This window comes from Ascidia mentula, chromosome 4, assembly GCF_947561715.1.
Source record: "Ascidia mentula chromosome 4, kaAscMent1.1, whole genome shotgun sequence".
In the NCBI taxonomy this organism is placed as follows: domain Eukaryota; kingdom Metazoa; phylum Chordata; class Ascidiacea; order Phlebobranchia; family Ascidiidae; genus Ascidia; species Ascidia mentula.
The window spans coordinates 5,319,042-5,340,245 of NC_138569.1; the positions used below are offsets into that span (position 1 = coordinate 5,319,042).

Here is a 21,204-nt window from a genome sequence, read left to right on the forward strand (position 1 = left end):
TTCAAGCGCAGTGGGTTAATCAAATGTTGTGGTTCCGATAAAACAAAGCGGTCAAAAGTGCACCGATTTTCACGGAAATACCAAATAGCAATGATCGCACGAACGAAATCGATTGCTTGCTCTACAATTTAAGTCTACCGTGCCTCAGGGGTAGAAAATCCACATCAAGACATTCACCAATTCCATCAAAATACTTAACTTTGATTTTTGCTTTTGGATCTTTTCTACTACTGTGTGAATGTATACGATTAGTTTGTACCTCTTCGTAGTTGATGTGATCTCAGTCAACCCAAACCATACCACAGTGAGTGGATTTATTGTCCATCAAACTTAACAGCAAATTTACCACCGAGATCAAATCAACTGCAAACAGGTACAGAATACGAGTAGAAAGACCCAAAAGCAAAAATCATAGTTAAGTGTTTTGATGGAATTGGTGAATTTTTGATTTCACAATTCGAGTCAAACGGCTGTCTTTGACAAATTTACGTCGGCATTAAAATTTTATATTATTCGTTGAGATATTTGTACCACATTGTAATTACGTAGCGTACATGCGTATGTGGTATTCTCGGCTAATCGCTTCGCTTCTTCCTGACATATTAAAAAATCGGCTTTGGGTTTAATAATCAAATCGACGTTTCAATAACCATGTCCATGCTACTGTTTTCTTTACTTTAATAATCTTACAAATATCGCCTTAACCGAGAGCCGCGGTAGACAAAGAACAGAGGGAGGAGAGCGAGGTACGCAATCGAAGCATAATCTCGTCGCCGCATTGAGCGTTTACGTGTTGTGATACAAGGTATGTTTATTATTATTCATTTGTTTGTATTTTAATTAAAAAGACGCAAAGGTAGTTAGTTTGTTGGAGTTAAGATGTACGGAGTGTTGGCTTTTTGCACAAGTATCAAACGTCCCTGCAACTCCGTGAACGTATTGGAGAATGTCGGAAATTTCAAATTTGTTCACGTGCAGGGCTAAGTAAAAATGATTAAAACTGTGACATGTGAGTTTATACACTACTGACTGTGGTGTTATTTCTATGTACAAAAATCCACTAGGTGTCGCACACGTATATATATGAACGATCGATGCAATGTGACCTTCTCTTTGGACCTGCTTGTCTTGGCGAATAAACGCTACACTGACGGGCACATAATTTTCAAGCCTTCGTGCGGCGAAAAGTTGGGACCAACAGCAAATCGAAAATGGTGTGCTTTCCGTGATACTTTTCCCACCACTCCAGCACTCACGCGTATGCGGCACTTTCAGTCAAAATATATTGTAAGCAAGACTCGAGATGCCCCTGGGGACCAGCTGATACATTATGACTATCGAGCACAAAAATACATTTGCAACTGGCGAAATTCCTTCAACAAAAACACTGACATGCGGTGGACAGAAAAATACAAATTTTCCCGCCGCACCAATAGGTTACAAACAGCACCAAAACTGTGGAATCGGCATTGTAATAGCGGTCCCATACTGACAGAATCTTTACAACTTGACCACCGCCTTTCCGATATTTTCACCTTTTAACATTCCAATAAAGGCTTGTGGAACTTTAGCAAACTTTTCTGTTATTGTTTCGTGTATTGACACTTTCCCCTAGAATTGCACATTGTCAGAAATTTTAACTTTACTAAATAAAATAGTCCATACATCCTCAATCCATTGGGCCAGGTCTTTTACACCAACGCCGAACTTGTCTCGGAACTCTGCTACGTTAAATCCTCTCAATGTTATATGTTTCAAAATTAGGGCCGTCTGGATAGCATCCGCTACAGGCAAATAAAACAATAATCCATCCACTAAAAGGTGGTTTGTTTATAGGTTTAAATCACCTTAGTATCCTCGAAGTACTATAGGTATTTGAAAGATATTTTGACAATCGTTTTAAACGTATATCGCAAATTAGGCTTTTTATTTTACAGTGACAACTTGGAAAGCTTGGGTATGGTAGTTGTGTCTCGTCACACTAGGCGCGAAAGCAACTTTTGATTTATCTTTTAACTTTCGGCATACCAGCGAAAAACAGACGGAAATTTTCCCGAAATCGCCGTCCGTTTAACATTCACAAACACCCACCCTTTCCCACTCCTGTGTCGTTATAGGAACTTATTGCTCCACAAACAGCAACCCGACCTTTTTTATTCATCGTATAAATGACGTCGGACGCAAGTTGGCCACCAACCTGCAAATCATGATGGATACACCCATGTAAAATGATAAAGAACTTTTGTACAAAACCTACATTGTCAAAAAAGCAATCAATCCCACTTGGTGCGATCTTCACAATTTCCTCTTTCCAATGGTTTGCAGTCTTATAATTGAAGACGCCATCAAATCCTATGGATTTTGCAAATTTACATTTTTGGTCAGAGCCACAACATCCAACTACCTTGCAACCCTAAGTATGCAACAAAAGTGTACAAATATTAAAAACAGGTCCAATGCACCCAAAACTTACTTTAAGTTTTGCGATTTGACCAACAACATTCCCAACAGCACCAGCGCAACTATTTACAAATACAGTTTCTCCAGGTTTTGGTTTGCAGATCTCTAGAAGTCCCATGTAGGCTGTCATTCTGCATAAAGCATTTGCTCAATTTCTACTTTTTGTACAAGTCTCTAAATTTGAAACCTACCCAGGCATTCCAAGGATTCCAAGTGTTGCTGTAACAGGAACTTTTGCTGATAACAGTTCATCAACACGATACCACACCACCATTTCATTGACCTTGCAAATTGTGTTCCAACCTCCCTCATGCATTACCAAACACCCTTTAGGGTATTTCTCACTTTTGCTTTCCACCACTCTATTTGTACAGTTCTGAATTCAGGCTTTAAGCAGGTTAGAATGGAGAACTGAGCAGTGTCTTACTTGGAAGTTTGGTATCCAATTATTGGTACTGTGAGAGGAAACTGGACCAACCTGAAGAAAAATAGGAAGATGTCAACCACTGGATGGGAGACATATCAGCCTCAAGGCAGTTTTTAGTTGGGTGTTTCTCATTTGCAAACCTTACTTTTTATTTGGAAAGACAGTAGTTATTGTACCTGAGATAGGCACCCAAAAAATCAATTTGTATTTTGCTTGGGTTTATAAATAATATAGGATATATTGTCACACATCCTTAACCATACCGGATGTAAGGATCCACACTGATGGCAACAGCTTCAGTCAGTATTTCTAGAAAAGTAATTCATTACACTTCAGCCACATGCAGTTTGATCAAAATTGTGTTGTGGTAACTAACTAACCGCCATCAGTGAGATTTCCATCAATATCCTTTTCCACCATTTTGAAATCAGATAACTTTGGAAATCCATCAAACTCTATCGTTTTGTAATACGACCTACACTTGACCATGTTTCTCCAAACTGTTCTTTATTTTAACAACACAAATAATTGTTTGAACAAAGTTCATTAGAATTAACAATTCTAAGTTATTGAAAATATTTCTGTGTATTTACATGCCTCTGTTTAGTGACATTAGTTTTTGTTTGTTTTTGGAAACGTAAGTCATCCCCACACACACACACACACACACACACAAATGCACACATTAGCAATTGTGCTGATTCACTTTCACAATTGTGCTGATTCAGCTGTTGTTTGTGTGAAATCAGGCCAAAATTAATGTTACTCTTTCCAGAAGGGTCGCACATTGACTGGCATCAGCAATCACTTTATAATTATCGGTGAACAACACGAGGACGCATTGAACTTAATCTTTTTAATGGTGACGTTGGTTTGTCGTATTTACCTATAATTTAAATGTTACGCATCGAATTGCCTTCGGATTTCGTAAACTAGGCGAGAAACAGGCAAAAAAAGACAAATTACTGGGGACAAGTCAGGGACGACCACTTTCTTTTATATATATTCATTTTTTTCTGACCAGCGATTTTCGATTCAATATTCCTTGTCGATTGAAATACACGAACAAATACTGTTATAGTATGACGTCAGTGGGCGTAGTCACATCTGTATATTACATATCGGGCACAAAAAAGTATACAGTTTAACAAACATATGAAAATATAATCATTGTCATGTACACCGAACATTATCAAAGAGTATGAAAAAAAACAGGGATTGCGAAGTTGGGCATTAATTAATTAACCCAACAGCTTACATTTTTCCTGTATTGCGTTACAACAGGATAGCGCTACAAAAAGATGTAAAGGCGTGTTCGGGGCTTTTTGTGCAAAAGACTGACGATCCCGTTTCGCTGAGCTTACCTTCCTTTTATTATTTGTTGGTCAGGTTGACCGTAATAAGGTTTAGTTTAATTTGAAAGCTTATTAGTTTCCTCTCCACTGCAGCTTGATATGTAGTGGTCACCAACACCGTCATTCTGTGGCTCACTGTATTACTGTAATTTGACTATTAGTGGTACTTTGTTCAAATTCGTTACAGTTGGTTATTTTTGCCATTTCCCCGTACCCAGATTTCGCTACTAAAATACAGATATGACCGTCAATATCCAAACGTCTGCCCGTCTTAGTTTTATATTATATCACGTTACATATACAAAAAAACTCCTAAACAGCGTTGGTTGGAAGCGGTTCAGGTAATTTTGCTATAATTTGGACGAGAATAGATTTCACGGAAGCGTTGCAGTGCATGTCATGAATTTGGGGATTCGACGTAACATATCTTGCGACGCATAAAACAGTAAAAAAATGTCATCGTCGAGAAGCTGTAATGTTTTTAATCTCTGAGTCAAAGTTTGTTGACGTGACTTACACATCTGTCCGAACTCGAGCTTTGACCCATATTTGATAAACCTATTCCAAACCAATTGCGTATATTTGTTCATGAGCGCCTGACACGATAGCGTTTCGGTTTTAGTTTTTATCTATGTAATTTTATGTTTCATGTTTATCGGTTATGTGCATTTTAATTTTTTGATAAAAAATGATTTAATGAACCTCTATATGACTCTTAAAATTGTTGTGTACTTCCTTGTGCCCTGTTAAGATTTTAGGATTTCAGCTTGTGAATCAAGGCAACTTTTCGAAAACGTGTTTTGTTGAGTCGTTCTGCAGATTTTTGCATTTTTTATCACCATTGTACAAGTAAGTCTGGACTATCTCTTTGAATTTGTTGTTATTTACCTTTCTCTGGCTACTTTGCCCCAATGACATTTCAGTAAAAGTAAAATTTTTAAAATCTTTTACCTGCGTGTTCTTATCTTTTTCTGTTGCTGTCTTGTGTCTTGTAACACCTAGGAGTCACGAGTCAGTTGTGGTTGCACATATTGTGCTTGATACAAAACTGGGCTTTTTCTGTATGTAGCTTTACGTTGTTGTTACAGACACTGACGATGCTTTTATAGCGAAGTACATTTGTTTTATGTTAAAACCGAAAGATTTTAACCTCGGAAACATAACTTTTCTTATATGTACACTATACCTGATAACAAATAGTAACTTTCTCAGGCCTACACAATGATTGAAGAAGCCATTGAAGCATTTCGCACTGGATTTCCTTTGGGGGTATTAGCTGTTTTTCCTGTTCTTCTCCTGGTTGTTTCACCAACTGTGGATGCTGCCCATGAATTTACAGTCTACAGAATGCAGCAGTTTGATCTACAGGGAAATACATATGGTATATAATTACGACAGTATGTACCTGAAACCTAAATAGTAAAATATCGGCTGCTGTAATTTTAGTCAGATCCTTTTTCACATATGTAATGTAATATTTTTCCCTCATGGATTGCCACTAAATTTCACATGACATTTTGTTCATCAAGACCTAAAACCTTCGCAATTTTATTATTTACTACAACCCGACACTTTTTACTTTATTGCTGTTGTGTAGGGTGTCGCAGCTCGCTTGTGAATGCTGAAGCCAGAACATTTCAGTCTTCATCAGTTACACGTAAATGTGTTCTTCTTCGTTCAAATGAATTAACCCATGCCCGTTACCTGGAGGTTCTAGATCGGGGTCCAAGTGCCATTGTGGTTTTACTCAGTGGCAATATGTCTCAAGAAGAAATGGATGTAGGTTTTGAAAAAAACTTTTATGTTTGTTTTACTAATACTATGCAAACAGATTAAGCAAGTGCTTTAAACAGAGTTGCCATTTTGGTCCATGAAAAATACTGCCACATGTGTATAATCACATTATTGAAATATATATTGCAGAGATTTATCGACTTGGAAAGCGAAATGCTCAGAATAGAATCAAACCTTCCAATATACTTCACATATGAAGATGAGGAGCTGAAAGAAATTTACAACAGGGTACAACTTGCATGCCCAACTTGCATATACTGTATACGTGATATGTTTTATTGCTTGTTCCCAGGTAACTCACTCCACCAGCACAGATACCAGCTCAGCACTCCAAGCCATAATATCTTCAGCAACTTCGGTCGGTTATCAGCTTGTGGCCAGTGGAGCACAAAGCAAAGCACTGCCTGATCACGCACTTGTCAACATTGAGGTAATGTTGTGTTAAACAACTTAGCATTTGAACATCCATTGAAAATTTCCATGCATATTTAAATTTATGATTTTATTAAAGGGATTTTTGCCCGGACTGGGAATGGAAGAACAACTGCCCACTATTGCTATTGTTGCTCATTATGACGCATTTGGTGTTGCACCGGTATGTGTTGTAGTTTTTGAGTGTCCGGTCTCAATCCAAACAAATTTTCTGGTGTAATTTGAAATCTTGTGTATTTGCAGTTTATGGCCCATGGTGCAAACTCAGATGCCAGTGGTGTTGTGGCTCTACTCGAGTTGGCAAGAATCCTTGGCAAAATTTATAGCAACTCAAGAACACATCCCAAGTAAACATTCTAATTAGCTTGTAAATGGTTTGTAAATTTGTTATAAATAGTCGAGCTTTAATTGCTTGTTCGTTTACTTCCTTAATTTACAATTCTCCAAAATTGTGTAACAACACTTTAAGGAGTATATACTATTTTTTATTTACAGGCACAATATCCTATTTTTATTGTCTGGTGGTGGTAAGTTCAACTACCAAGGGTCTAAAAAATGGATTGAAGATGCTGCAGATAATGCTGGCTCCTCGGAGGCTGTGACATCTTCATTGCTGAATAATGCTAAGTTGGTGCTGTGTCTTGATTCACTTGGTGGCGCTAATGTGAAGTCATTGAGAATGCACGTCTCAAAACCACCTGCTGCCAATACAGTTGCTGGACAGATTCACAAAAATATACAAACGGTAGGTTCGGTTGTGCTATGTTTGTGATAGTCCTATTTTATTTGTTTTTTTCTTATGCAAGTTAACTGCCTAAAATTTAAATATGTGCCCAATGTTTTTTTGTTATTGGATGAGTACTGAATTTGCCAGTGTAAACGAATTGCTTCATGATAAGCCCTAATAAACTGTAAGATGGATGAATCTCTTTTCCATTATAAAGGGGACCCTTGAGAATGAAAGGGCGTTTGGAGGCATAAAAAAATTTGACAGTGTTTCGTTTCGGTAAATATCTTGTTACATAAAAGCCAAAACAATAATAAACACTTACATGCAACTCTGACAATCCACTGCAGTGAAGCACATGTAAGAAAGGTAAAAATGTTCTGTGCCTCGATAAAAGTGTGTTCTAAACCTTGTTTTAGGTTGCCAAGTTGATTGATCCCGATTTAGACACTTCAATTGTGCACAAAAAAATTCGTCTCTCTTCCGACTTGTTGGCTTGGGAACATGAAAGGTACTCGATTCGTCGACTCCATGCTGCCACTTTGTCAGCTGTGGACAATCATGAGGTAAACCAATGCAAGGGTTGAACCCTGGATTTGCATCACCCCAACAATTGTGTAAATGTATATAACTCTGATCTGATCTCAAACCATTGTCTCAAGGATTAACTAACAAATTTAAAAAATGCAGGATTGTGCAGTTTTGGTCAGTCAAACCAAACTGGTTTGCACTTAAATACATTGTTATATCTTTTCATTCCAAATATATAGAAATCGTAAGCATACAAAAGGATAATAATTAAAATTCTTAAACCAGTTTTCCACATAACTTTGTTTGCCCTGTAATCCATGTTGATTACTGTTTGTTTATTTTCCTATCTTAGTTGTGATTTGTGCTCTTGGCTTATTAAATAAATACGTTTAAATGTGCCTTTTTATTTAGGATGCAGCAAGGCGATCCATAATGGATACCAAGAAAACTGTAAACATAAATACCTTGACAAGGAACATTGAAATCCTAACAGAGTCTGTTCTTCGCTACCTCTATAATGCTTCAGAGGCAAGTTGATAGTGTTTAGTTAATGGAATGTTATCATGTATAACATGTTGTGTTTTGCAACAGGAGGTAGATGTAAACTTTGCAAGCGGCGATTATGCAATTCATAAAGATCATATTCAAGCTTGGCTCAATTACCTCGCAGATCAGCCAAGGCCTGCTCAGGTATTTAATATATCCACCATAAATACCTAGTTCTTGCAGCTAAATAAAGTAACAAGTTTTGATTTATTTTCTCAGGCCTTAACTGATGATCACCCGGTTGTCACTGCCTTGGAAGCTGCTGTGCAAAGACATGTTAAAAATACCAAAAAGATCAGATTTAAGGCAGACAAAAGGTGGGTTTGTTGTCGCTAATTTTGCAATGTTACCAAACGTGTCCCTTAAAAGTCATTGTTTTATGTTCCACGCTGATGTTTTGCAGCATCATGTCATTTCTGCGAAAAAGCTTTTGTATTTCATTCATTTTAAATGGAAAAAATATAGCAGTTTTATTGCAAATATTTTCAATGCAATTGTAAAGTATAAACTCATAATGTGGAGACCTTTTTTAAGAGCCCACAATTGAATACTGAAGTTGTGTAACACTGTAGCTGAAATGCCATGATGAGGAATTGTGCAATTCCCTTTTCGTGCTTCCTAATGGTGTTGTATTACAATATGCAGAGATCCTGACATTCTCTTTTATGATGGGCTTGTGAACAAAATGAGTGCTTCCATTGTAAGATCAGCAGTGTTCGATCTCTATGTAACAGGCCTTGTTGCTACCTACATCACTATCATCTATCTATTAGTTATGGTAAGTGTTTGCTGTGAAGGAATTTTGAATACAAAACAAACATCTTCAGTTTTGCTTCTGTGTTTGACTAAAATAGCAACGTTGGCTATCATTTTACATGCATTACTAATCAATAGTTTTATTTCACTTGTGGTAACATCATAGTAGTCATAGACACTTTTTCCAAAATTCTCCTTTTTGAGAAGCACTAAGACGCAAACCAATTCATGTTTATTTGCCATAGAGCTGGCTGTGGATTCATGTTTTTAGGTCTATAAAATTCCTACATACTTCCCAATAAAAAGATTTAGCAATCACATACAATATAAGGTGCCATAACAACCCCCCCTCCATAGACCCAGGTGGTGAACCTCTGCCTTTGGGGAAAACGTTCGCATTTAGGCAAATGGATTAGCCTGCCTGATTTTTAAACTTACTTGTTTGTCAAGTTTATAACCCTTATGCTGCACAAACCTATCTGGAAACAATCACCTGTTGCTTTACAACAATACAACAAACAAAGGAAGTTTAAGTATCAAGACAAACAATAGTGGGGAATGTAAATAGGAAGCAATAGTTTCCTTATCTTTACTTCACTGCACCATTTTGTCTGCTTGCGTGCATTTCAGATGAAAGTGATTGTAGTTACAATCAAAACGTCTGTAAAAATCAATTTCGTGGCAGTTACATAGGCTATGTTGTTTGTGAAGATTTATAAAACGATAAGTTATGTTCCGAAGTTAAATTACTTATTTTTTTTATGCAGAAATTCAGTGGTATTCTTCATGTTGCCAGCAAGCTCAGTTCTCTGCCAAAGGTTAAGGTGCATTAACCAAGCTGTGATATCAAACCTCTTAATTCCCATTGGAATAATGGTTTGTTATATTGTTGTGCCATGAAAGTCCACGCAAGCTGAAAGAATGAAAGCTGTTGAAGACAATTTTAAACAAAGGCAAACTTGCGTGTATGCAAACAAAGCTGCTGTTAGTACCTTCAATACTGTTTAACGTAGTGCTTAATTTAAACTTACAATTGACCTGTTGGCAGTCACGTATTTTATTGTAAAAAGTTGGGCATTCACATAGCACTGATCTTTGTAATATGATTGGACTTAAACATGCTTTTTTCTAAACCTTCAAGCCAATTTTCCTTATGTGTCTCACGAACAAATTTGTATTTCTGTCAAAACTTTGTTTATCAACTCTCCAAGCTGTGTTGTTGTCTTCAATTCTCTGATTTCCAATGGTTCTTTAACATTAGAAGCTTTGTTTTGCCATTTGAGCTTAAAAAGTTAACTTAATCACAGTTGCGTGGCAACTCGCCAGTGGATTATTTATTAAACATGACTGGACAACTTTATGAAGATCACCGCTCATTGCAATAGTTGTAGTGAAACCAAATTGGCGTTTTCAAAACTATGCACGGACCCAGTCCAATGGATACTTTCAATATGTATTTGTTTTTTCAAATCTTACTCCTGCAACCACGTATCCTTTTAACGTTTAGTGTTGGTTCAAATAACATGACTGTTTGTTTGTTTGTGTTGTCTCTTCCGTTCATGTTCTGCCCCGTAATTTGTCTCTAAAATCATTAAAGCGATGCGAATTGTTATTTTTCGGAGGAATTGAATCACAAAACCTATGCAAAGCCATCAGAAATAATCATCAAAACTTTTGCATGTAACTTGGTATTGCAGTCATGCGAAGCAACATACTTGTTCAATGACCGGCCGTTAATTGTAAATGCTGGAAAACGTGGTTTCGCCTGCAAACAATGAGTATCCAAATGTTTCGCAAAATATTTAAAGCGAATAGTGGTAGTCCTAAATTGTACTTTAAATTCAGCTTGGGTGGCAAGTTCAAATATACCTAGCATTTGGTGAGAATTGCCAGCCAAATTAAAGGTGGCAGCAGGCAGCTGTTATTTAATCCTCGTCATTTCCATGGCTCAGTTAAACCAACACTTGCGGCTTTTTACAATGCCAGCGGTACAACAACTCTAATCCTTTTATTCGCGTGGATTAAAACCACCCCTACACAACCATTATGCGATCAGACGGCAGACCCCTTTGCCATGGCTGTTAAGCTTGATTGACAGGTAGGTAAAATTGGCAGAGACTTAGTATCCCGAAAGCTGTCTCAGAGAAAAAGTCGTTTTTTTGCTCAAACATAAGCGGCGCCATGATCTGTGAAAACAACGTCTTGAGTATCCTTTCTGCTTGCTTCCGGCAGCTGCGCCTTTAATTAGACTGGAGTGCACAGAAAGCGAGAGAAAACAAGAATGGAATCAGGCAAATGAACTTCAGGACATTCCGTTCGCGTGAACGATAGTGTCAAGCTTATGAGTGATGTTGAAGTACACTCCACAGTTAAAAGGCGTTGGATATATTAGGGAAAGCGACGCCACTTTTGTTTCAACTACAAAAAGCTAGACGGTGTCAAGGTAAAATGTGGTGCTTTGTCTCTTCTGGAATCCCAAGCGAACACTGCCTCAGAAAGTTGTCGTACGAAAGCGTAATTATAGCATAAAAGAACTGTCACTATTTTAAACAATCGAAGTGCGACAGTTTGTAGACAAAAGGAGTATTAGACATTTATGCTTGTTTTGTGAATGGGAGTAATGTTGTGTAGTAAACAGTCCATTAGGCAATCAGCACCCTTGTATCAATTGAGCAATTAAGTCTATTTCAAGAATCTCCACGTATCAGGTATTGTAACCAATGCGACGAACCGCGATTACTCTACGCCGTTTTGTCTTCCATGTTTATATAACACACCGGATCTGAGGCTAATGAATAAGGGCACCACCAGACTCCATTGAACTGGTGGTGCTTTACTTCTTCTATGTCGGCAGAAATTATTTTAGGGACAATGGCAGCTCCCTTTTTGTGTACTGGCCCAGTGTAAACACGTCTGCTCTCAGTGCTCGGCTCTCTGAAGTGTTCGTTCAAGGAGATGCCGTGATTACATTATGTTAGTGTGAGCACAGTAGCGGCAATACAGCTCGGCTACTTCCGTAAAAGTGGTTTATTGACTTTTCTCAGATCGTAGCATGTTTTGTAAATTTCATAAAAAAATCATAATTAAAGGGTAGCTGCTGGGCGGCGGAAAGACAAATCAGCTAATAAGGATTCTTGCGCAGGAAGAACTATACGTAAATGCAAAACTGATCCGCGATTTTTAACTGTATATGCGTGACGATTTATTGACTATAACTGTTGAATTTACAAATGCAGTCAAAAACTCTATACTACCAGGAGTCGGTTGGGAAAACAATGTTGCAAAAGAAATACGCCTTGTGTTAAATCAGGGTTTCTTAACTGTGGGTCTATAGGGACCCTCAGAAGGGGTCAGCATTCTGTTCCCAAACAATAGTAGGCTGCTGATAAAAGTTCCTTTTCCAAGGGAACATCACCAAAAATAACCTTCAAGTTGTTCAATAGCGGTGGTAGTCCTCTTTCACAGATTTAACTAAATTGGCAATGTATATCCGGACACAAACGAGTTTTAAAACTACATGTTTATGATTACAGCATATGGTTTAAATTAAAGTCTTAATACTCATCATATAGTTTTAAGTCAACTTGCCTGGCAAGATGCGAATCGATAGATTTGTACCTGAAAACAAGCGGACTGGAGTTTCAGTTTATTACGAGGATTTTAAACCACGGGCGTCAACCGAATGTTCGCGTTCGCATCCTACGTCAGTGCACAGAAAAAATCGTCCACATCCATCAAAGGTTAGGCTATAGATTATGGCAAGAACAATTACGACCTTTTACAGTTAATTTTCATTAGAAGTTTTACATAAATGTTATATAAGTAACAAATTATTGGTATTGGTACCTAAAGGCGGTTGTTGAGCAGGTATTCCAGCATCATGTAGGGTTAACGTTTGATAACACAACAGACACCTCATCTCACATTACACAATGGAGTAGACCCAACTAGTATAAAGGCAATGTTTTCAGTAGCACCAAGCTGGTCCCAAAATACAGTACCTTGGTATCCTCGTTCTCGAAACCATATACCCGGAAAATACTTAGTCGGTATGAGAATCTGGTCGTTTAATGTTGACTGTAAATAGGCGAACACAGAACACGAGTCTGAACTCATTGGCTTTACGGGAAAAAAAGTCAATAACCTTTGCCGGTTTTTACTTGGCAATATTTACGGGTCATGCAAAATCCTTCGTTCAACCTTACCTGTCCAATACTTTTGTCTTTAATTCTCGTGTCGTGCGGTGTCATTCGCTCGCATTTGCCAAAGAGTCAGGACACGTATCTTTAACGACTGCCTGCAAGTTATCGGTAGGTTAACTTTTACTTGCATCAAATGAGTTTCAAATCGCATGTTTTTGTTGATTGCAAGACATTGTTTTTAAACCAGAAGGAGAGACCTGACAAAACGTGCAAACTACTACCGTGCATACAAAAGAACTTGTTTTTGTGTAGAACTTCTTGGAACCGCGAAGTCTTCCCGACCAAAGCACTGAACTTCAAAAGAAAGTGAGGCAAGCTGTTCGAAACTACCTGAGCGAAATATACAGTTGTGCAGACGCAACAGACACGACGGAGTACAGGCATCCTCCACTGTTTAGGCCTCCAAGTGGAGTCGAAGGCTTGGGCCGAACGGTTTACAGGCCACGAAGTATGGTGATGATGTTTGTAATGTAAAATATCAAAATTTTGGTTCAATTTGGTGGTATATGTTTATCACCACTTACATTTGAATTTCGGTATTAGCGTTGTTTTTTTTGGCAACAATAGATGTGAAGATAAAATAAAACTGTGACGTAACATTATAAAATTTTCTGATACAAGCATAACAAAGGTGTTAAATGTAACAACTGTCAGTGAACAGTTAGGTTTGCAGGCTTGGCAGCCCAGGCTTTCATTGCATGAAATATTACTGTGTCAGTGAACAGCTTTCAAGTTAACTTTGAAATAACCACAATCTAAACACATAACATTTTTCGAAAAAGCGTTTCACATGCAAGATTGTGTATGGACTACCCATTATATCACTAAAACCAGTGCTATTTGTTTCGATTCGACTACACATCTATTTCCGCTTTTTCTCCTCTAATTAACCAAAACAATATGATAACGTTTCGTCAGGCCCAACACCTCTACGTCAGAGAGCCCACTACTCCACATATTATCCGATCAACCGCCCACCATCTGCCCCGCCAGAGGGCGTTGTTGGTCACGGATTTTCCATCCGCCCGGCGTCGACTGTCAAAGCTGAAGTTTCACCACCGCGTCATTTACAGGGCGAAACCAAGCGCGACAGTGAGTTTGTTAAATAAAATACACTTCCATTTATGCAATACATTTTATGTATATATAGTTCTATGACAAAAGAAATTCCTCTTTAAGGTATCAACCAAAAAGCAAAAACACAAAAGAAACTCAAACCTTAGCCTATATAAAATCATTAGGTTTTCCTAATGATCTCGATACGATAGTTGTTATCGCCAAGCAAGGACCTGCGCAGTGGCGCGATCCTGCCAACTTTCCCTTGGCATGAAACATTACTGCGTTGTCTTATATAAAATCAGATTTTTTCGTCCCACAAGCCTCGCATACTTAATATAGTTGCTCAGCTATGCAAAGGCTAAAGGGTAGGGTCAGCATTAAATGACCGTTTAAAACACTTCGGCGCCCCTCGCACAGGCCTCACCTTCAAGGTGTCCTTCCGGCACGCCTGCCTGTGTTCAGCACATTGTCTTGCCTCATGTCGTGTCGGCGTTACAAAACACGAGGCCCCTTAATCGGTAACCTTATCTCATATTTCGTTTTCGCTTCATGGGACTCCAAAGGCGACGACAGGGGATGATCAGTCTGGTCCATATGTTTGACAGGTTGTTTAGTAGAAACAGTCAGTTTGGTTGGTTTGCTGTGTAGATCAGATCAATAGATGGACTCAAACAGTGATGATCGTAAGCGTAAAAAATCTAGTTCGATTGATGGTAAAACCGACCACAAGCTAATAATTATTATACCACCCCCATTTACACCGACACTGTAAATATAGCGATACTTCACATTTTAATAAGTCACGTTTTGAAGTAGGCTACTTGTAGAAATGAAATGCTTACTATTTGCTAATATGCTAGACGGACGTTTACATTTCCACCGCATTCTGCTGGGGGTGCTGAGTCGATCGTGAGCTGAAACAAATCTATTTTTAAGAGATAGTTACCGAGCCTGACAGCCTTTAGTCCTATAACTTGTAGCCGGTTAAAAATAAGAAAGGTTTTCAGGTAACGTTAAGAATTTGACAATCTGCTGTTATATTTGGAGAAACACTGGCGTTTAGCAATGAAACCCACAGACAACCCTGAGATAGTGAGGTGGAAAACATGGATTGGAATGCCGAGAATTTCGCCGAACCTTGTGAATGCTGCCAAAAAAATGGGTCCCAAAAAACTTCAACCCTTCAAGCGAATGGGTAAAAGTGCAAAACCACAACAAAACAAACCAGACGAGAAAACAAGACAATATTTCAGTACTTAACAAACAGAGTATTGCAACAAAAAGCTAATCATTGAGCAAAGTTTTGTTAAATTGTAATGTCGAATGTACACGTAAGCATTCAAGCGTTCTCAGTTCCATGGCGCTATACAGATTAAACTTGCATGTTCGTAGGGTCGGTTCGGATCGATCAAGAAATCAAGGAAAAAACGCGCCTTACGACTCCGATTCCTCAACGCCAAACGTGGCAGGACGATAAAGTTGCAGAAGTTCCGGACACACGGAAACCTCACTGGGTTTGGTGAGTGGAATTTCGGGGTCACCAATAATACCACTGCATTTAGCATCATCCAGTACTGTTCTTATTGAAACAGTTTGCTGTAAAGCATTTCAATTTCTTGTCAATTCAGCGATCCCCAAAAGCAAGCCAGAAAAGCGCAGACAGGGAAACGAATCGCGTCAGCTCCACCGACTACAAACGGTTATACGCATTATCCCCAACATACCAAGGCCACTAACATGGAAACGAACAACATGACGTCACGCCTCGAAGAGTGGGCCCAGCACGCCAGCAACTATGGTAGCGAAATTTTCCCTTTGTAATAAACTGAACAGCCTCAAGCTATAGCTTTAATGTCAAGATGCTTTTCCTAGTTTAACTTTTTGTTTGTACAATTTACCTTATTTGACACAGAAAAGGAAGTGGTTTTCAGCATGTTGAAGAAAGTAACGCCAAGACCTGACGGATATCCTGAAACCCCAGACACAAAGCAATTTGCAAGGGCTAGAAGCGTTCCTCCGGCAAAAGGCGCAGCGGAAAGTGGCCCCAACGTGTGGGAAACGAGAAAGAAAAGAAACGTGTCATCGGCACCAGTGAAGAAAATGGCCGGTGGGTGTGGAATGGAATATGGGGCTAATGTTTGGCTCAGGCAGTAGAAAAAAACACATATTAGCTCAGGATTAAAAAAAAGCAAACACTCCTTGTCCACCTAAGTAATGCCTTACACAACTTTCAGAATAATGTGGATATTATGTAAAAACAGGACGGTGGTTGTGATTTTGTATTTCAGTAGGCTGATACAGTATATATATTGCATGTAATCGACAAATTTAATCCCTCATTTGATCACTATATAGGTTTGGTTACCTCTTCAACGCAACATCCGCTGCGCGATCAACGGTTGTATCGCCTCAAGGGACAGGACACACGAATCGACCCATCTCCGAAAGAAGAACGTAATCTTAACGTTTACATGGATCACATGAGGTGAGATTACAACTTGAGCTGTTCAGTTTTCATTTGAAGCGGAGTTAATTTCACTTTCAGCAAAGAGCTGTTTTATTCATTATGACGTCACAAACACTGAATAATGCTATTGGTCCACGTAGATCATCGTCATACCCGGTTTCGAAGAGCGACAAGAAATACGTGGCGGTTCCAATGCACAGATACCAAAACCGCAAATCTTCTGGTGCCGAGGATTACCAAGTAAGTCCATTTTTTTGTAGCACAGCAAGGTAAATCCTCTCCAGAGTGGTAATAATCAATGACAGTAAGGCACGGCTCAGGAATTATACATTTGTTTCATTAAGGCCTGCACCATTTTCAATTGTTCCACCATAAGTCATTATGTGCTATAACTTAAAATCAAAGGTTAAAAAACAGGTTTTGGACAGAATATGTCATGACTTTTTGCTACAAATATCGAAATATGTAACGCGTTTGACATAAAACGTTTCCTGGGAGCGAAGCATCCCAACCATGTAACCGTTACATCACATCGTTTTATCGTCTTCTCTTAGTTTTGGATACGATTAAATTTTTCCCACAACCCATCGTTGCGCTTTGTATTTGTTTTGTTTTTATTCTTTTGAGTACAGAAACTGACGATGATTTTAATCATAAAATATCGCACTGACGCTGAACTCTTTGTGAGTAACGTGGGAACCGTCATAGCACTGTCACCAAAACACTTACTTTTTCAGTGCAAAGTCAGCTTCTTTCAATCCGTACGGTCTCCTTTCAAAAGTCATTTCGTCATACACCCCGACTTCACATCGGAGACGAAAAACAGAAAACCTGTCTCTCACGACATCACCCACTTCCGATATTGATCATTTTCTTTTGTCGCCTAAACTGCGCAGAAAAACGTTATGAAATTCGTTTAAACCAGTGTTTTCCAACCATTTGCAGTCACAGACCACTTTGTAAAATCTTCTTCGGACCGCCACCTTATATGTATGAAGCTGAAAATGACAATAATGTTTTGTAAATTAACAAGTTTAGAACCCAAGATTTATTCGTAACCCAAGGTTGGAAACCACTGATTTAAACTGTTTCCCCATTTTCTTCTAATCGAGGTTAGCTGAATAGAACAACATGCGTTAAAAATATGACATTTACTGAAATGTTTCGGGTAAGTCGGCTAGAAATGATATGCCTGCATTTAAAAACAGGCTATTGAAGTTTTAAAAAATGCACATGGTTGTATCGAATGCACTGTCAGGATTAATTGTTACTAAGACTTGCTATTCTGTCTTCGAAAATCTAGCCTCTGTTGAATACGCGGGGCATACCATTTTGCAGACGCCGCACCCGAAACATTTTTAAATGTTCTGTTTCTAATTCAAAGTGTTCTATTCAGCCAACCTCGATTAGCAGAAAAAAGGGGAACAGTTTTAATATTCAATAAAAAACTTTTTATAGAAAAAACTTTAAGGAAACTTTAATATTTTTTCGAGCGCAATATTTATTAAGTTGATAAGGGTTGGAGCTGCCTGGGTCGCAACATCTCGTTGAGTTGGTTACATATTAGTAATTTAATGACTTACGTTTGTTTCATACCTTTCGTTTTGAGCACATGTAATGTTTGTGGCTAATCGTGTCGATTATGTGATTATGCTTACTGTCCGCTCATGTATCCTAGATATAGATAATACGTCTAGCAGCATTCGTTTTGAATATTTCTGCTTCAAGTTTGTGTCTCTTTTTTCATTTTTTTTTTGATTTTATGGCACTTACTGTAAGCATTTAATTTTGAAACATGGTGTTTTGGGTGTTTCACGCTTGATCATACCATGAATTGACGCGGAAAAGGGCGCTTATAATAAATAATTAGTTGAAAGTATTATAAACTGTTTTATTAAAATTCAGAATGGCCCATGGCCCATATACCAAAAAGGAAATTAACCAGGATTTCAGTTTAGGTGTTGCAAAAGAACGGTTTGGTATAAACGTGTTTGTGCTTGTACGCCACCAAGCGGACGTCTAATCTTGTCACACAACCCGTTCGGTGAAACTGTGCGCATAAAAATCTGTTTCGGGTCAACCCTGAGATTTTAATTCCATATGTAGTCAAATATAAAGTTGAAGCACAGTGCAAACAAACATGCAACTGTACACATTTTGCTGAATGTGTCTTTAAAATCAATTTATCAATTTATTACAGGTCAAAATGTGTGTACGAGCTAATTACGAACCTAATCTGACCACAAAGCTATTCTTGTAACTATGCAACCATTTTTCTGAGAATAATAAGCGTGGAAATATGGATCTCATTTGGCCTTCAAAATGGATCCAGTTCACCTCCTGCGCTGTACGATCAATAATACTTGTTGCACGCGGTCCATGGGCGCACGTATTATTAAGCCCCGAGATGAACGTCCTTTAGCAAATATTTACCCTCCCTGGAGGCCTGATGGCGCCTGGAACCAAAGTGGGCCCCTCAAACAGATACATGCCGCTGCGACGAGGACAGAATGTGTGTTATTTGCACTCCCTCTGCTGACACACAAAAGCTATGTTACAGGCTCGCCCGGAAACTCCGCCAGTCACGTGACATTGTTGTTGTCACGCCACGAAGAGAAGTTGGCCGAAATCCCAATGCGCCACGGTCTTGTTTACGCGCTGGGTAGGTCTGTCTTTTGTTAATAGCGACCGAGAGAGTGATTACATGCCATTTGTGGTGATTAACATGCAGTAATGAGCTCTGGACTTGACGCCCAAGTACAACATGTCGATCTCTTTTACAATCTACAAGCGCACATGTCGTAGTTAGTTCCATTCAAATTTACAATGTCGGCTTTGTCGCATAACGAAGGCGTTTGCATGGTAACACAGTTTTCTACCTATTCCACAGAACAGGGTGTAACATAATATAATTACCATTTGGCTTCCCTACGGGTATAACTACCGCAATTGTTGTTCATTGATCCGCGACAGCAGGCACATTCAGCAAATTAGGCAACGGTCAACAGCACGTGACGCACATTGACGTCACCAGAGCAACTTTCGAGAAAGCGTATACGCTCGTCTACATAGGTCATAACAACCACAATAAAGACTCGTAAGTTTTCTTTGTAGAGTTCCATTACAGTAAAATTAGTATGTGATATATTTTAATGATAATTCCTAGTTTGCAATTTACCAGCGCATAACAGTTCTGTTTTTCGATAACTTTGCATCTGCTGTTTCCAGTCAGGTGGGTTCGTTTCGCTTGACTTGCGACCCACTGACGGCGCAAGGAATGGAGTGGTGCCCGCCTAATATGGGAGGCGTATCATTTGCATGCTAGATACAATCTCGTTAGCAAGGGATACGATACAAATGGTTTTTGACGTAGGCCTCAAACTAATGATCCTTGCCTCATTTAAACCAAACGAACTGAGTTTTTTGTGGTGCAATTTCCGTTCCATTTCCATTAACAATCAATGGGATGATTTTTTTTGCTTTGCCGTAATTCGCATTTTTGATTCTCTTAAAATTGATTTACAAATTAAATGAAGTACACGACGTACATGTTGACTTTTTACAGGAAAGCGTACATCACGGTCGGGTTTGTCAAATTATCGAAATTGACCCATTTTTGAATGACAATGCTCGAAGATCAAAGTCAAGTCTTGGTCGCAGGGCGTGCCGTCTAGTTGGCTTTAAGATTTAAGCTGTGACAGCTGGAAACCGAACAACTTAAACGACTGCTCTTTCCCACGGTATTTGAACCCCTAGCAGGTTCGTAGGGATCTTATGTTATTGGTATACTGAGTGACAGTTTTTACTTGAAACCTGTCAAAACATCTGCTCTAAGCTATTTATCATGACTTTGTTTAGTGCCTCAACAAGTATTCCATTACCCGTCGTTTAAACCAATGCAAAACACACATTTGCCTTCTTGCAAGAATCGCCCAAAACTTTCCGGCATTAAAAATTCAACACTCATAAGTTGAGTTTAACCATTTAACTTGTTTCAATTTTGAAAAGCCGTCATGTTATTTTGAAATGAACCCAATTTCGGAAAGCCAAATCTTACGTGAAAAGAAAACCTTGTTTGACTCCTGAGCAGAGACTGCATGACATTAGCGTGGCCAAAAAACATGAAGGGTAAGCATTATTAGACACAGGGTAAACACAATTAATCACGATTTCAACCGTATCGACGCGAATAAACTAACGTGAAGGTCCAATTTTGATGTCCAAAATAAAATAATTCTGTTTGTGGAAGAATTGCAGCGAGATAACATCTAAACCGTCGCCAGTCTTGCGTCAGATTATCGTTTGTTGCGTCAAGGCTCTCAAGGTCACGCCTCGAACGGGCGCCCCGGGCTTTGGATGGCCTGCGGACCGATAGATGATTCGTCAATAAGGAGTAAAGGCTAGAAACGTTAGCAGTGAACTGACAGATCTTATTCTTGACCAGAAAA

The 21,204-nt window shown here is 38.8% G+C and overlaps 3 protein-coding genes across 3 annotated transcripts; 2 read left to right on the forward strand and 1 right to left on the reverse strand.

Moving 5' to 3' along the window:
- Positions 1–1,265: 1,265 nt before the first annotated feature.
- LOC145897827 (prostaglandin reductase 1-like) lies at positions 1,266–3,389 on the reverse strand. The gene is made up of 9 exons (XM_082986276.1): positions 3,268–3,389; positions 3,151–3,196; positions 2,888–2,938; positions 2,652–2,822; positions 2,474–2,591; positions 2,258–2,413; positions 2,092–2,197; positions 1,666–1,784; positions 1,266–1,611 (listed from the first exon to the last, which is right to left on the reverse strand). Exons 1-9 carry the CDS (start codon positions 3,374–3,376, stop codon positions 1,501–1,503), a joined length of 987 nt encoding a protein of 328 aa, XP_082842402.1. The 5' UTR covers positions 3,377–3,389; the 3' UTR covers positions 1,266–1,500.
- Positions 3,390–5,015: 1,626 nt separating this feature from the next.
- On the forward strand, positions 5,016–10,754 carry LOC145897820 (BOS complex subunit ncln-like). Its single transcript, XM_082986267.1, has 14 exons — positions 5,016–5,091; positions 5,455–5,623; positions 5,840–6,021; positions 6,166–6,264; positions 6,329–6,466; positions 6,548–6,631; positions 6,712–6,815; positions 6,964–7,213; positions 7,615–7,761; positions 8,138–8,254; positions 8,318–8,416; positions 8,492–8,589; positions 8,918–9,050; positions 9,796–10,754. Exons 2-14 carry the CDS (start codon positions 5,464–5,466, stop codon positions 9,859–9,861), a joined length of 1,677 nt encoding a protein of 558 aa, XP_082842393.1. The 5' UTR covers positions 5,016–5,091; positions 5,455–5,463; the 3' UTR covers positions 9,862–10,754.
- A 1,811-nt stretch (positions 10,755–12,565) lies between these two features.
- LOC145898614 (uncharacterized) lies at positions 12,566–18,603 on the forward strand. The gene is made up of 9 exons (XM_082987139.1): positions 12,566–12,768; positions 13,483–13,678; positions 14,149–14,322; positions 15,682–15,808; positions 15,918–16,087; positions 16,202–16,396; positions 16,645–16,774; positions 16,897–16,996; positions 17,494–18,603. Exons 1-9 carry the CDS (start codon positions 12,625–12,627, stop codon positions 17,620–17,622), a joined length of 1,365 nt encoding a protein of 454 aa, XP_082843265.1. The 5' UTR covers positions 12,566–12,624; the 3' UTR covers positions 17,623–18,603.
- The last annotated feature ends 2,601 nt before the right edge of the window (positions 18,604–21,204 follow it).

Coding starts and splice junctions, on each gene's coding strand:
- LOC145897827 (XM_082986276.1), bottom strand. CDS start 3,376: ATGGTCAAGTGTAGGTCGTATTACAAAACGATAGAGTTTGATGGATTT. Junction 2,823..2,887: donor ATTGGATACCAAACTTCCAA/GTAAGACACTGC, acceptor CTGTACAAATAG/AGTGGTGGAAAGCAAAAGTG. Junction 2,592..2,651: donor GGAATCCTTGGAATGCCTGG/GTAGGTTTCAAA, acceptor TGCTTTATGCAG/AATGACAGCCTACATGGGAC.
- LOC145897820 (XM_082986267.1), top strand. CDS start 5,464: ATGATTGAAGAAGCCATTGAAGCATTTCGCACTGGATTTCCTTTGGGG. Junction 6,022..6,165: donor TGTCTCAAGAAGAAATGGAT/GTAGGTTTTGAA, acceptor TATATATTGCAG/AGATTTATCGACTTGGAAAG. Junction 8,255..8,317: donor ACCTCTATAATGCTTCAGAG/GCAAGTTGATAG, acceptor GTTTTGCAACAG/GAGGTAGATGTAAACTTTGC.
- LOC145898614 (XM_082987139.1), top strand. CDS start 12,625: ATGCGAATCGATAGATTTGTACCTGAAAACAAGCGGACTGGAGTTTCA. Junction 14,323..15,681: donor GGGCGAAACCAAGCGCGACA/GTGAGTTTGTTA, acceptor GCATGTTCGTAG/GGTCGGTTCGGATCGATCAA. Junction 16,088..16,201: donor CCAGCACGCCAGCAACTATG/GTAGCGAAATTT, acceptor TATTTGACACAG/AAAAGGAAGTGGTTTTCAGC.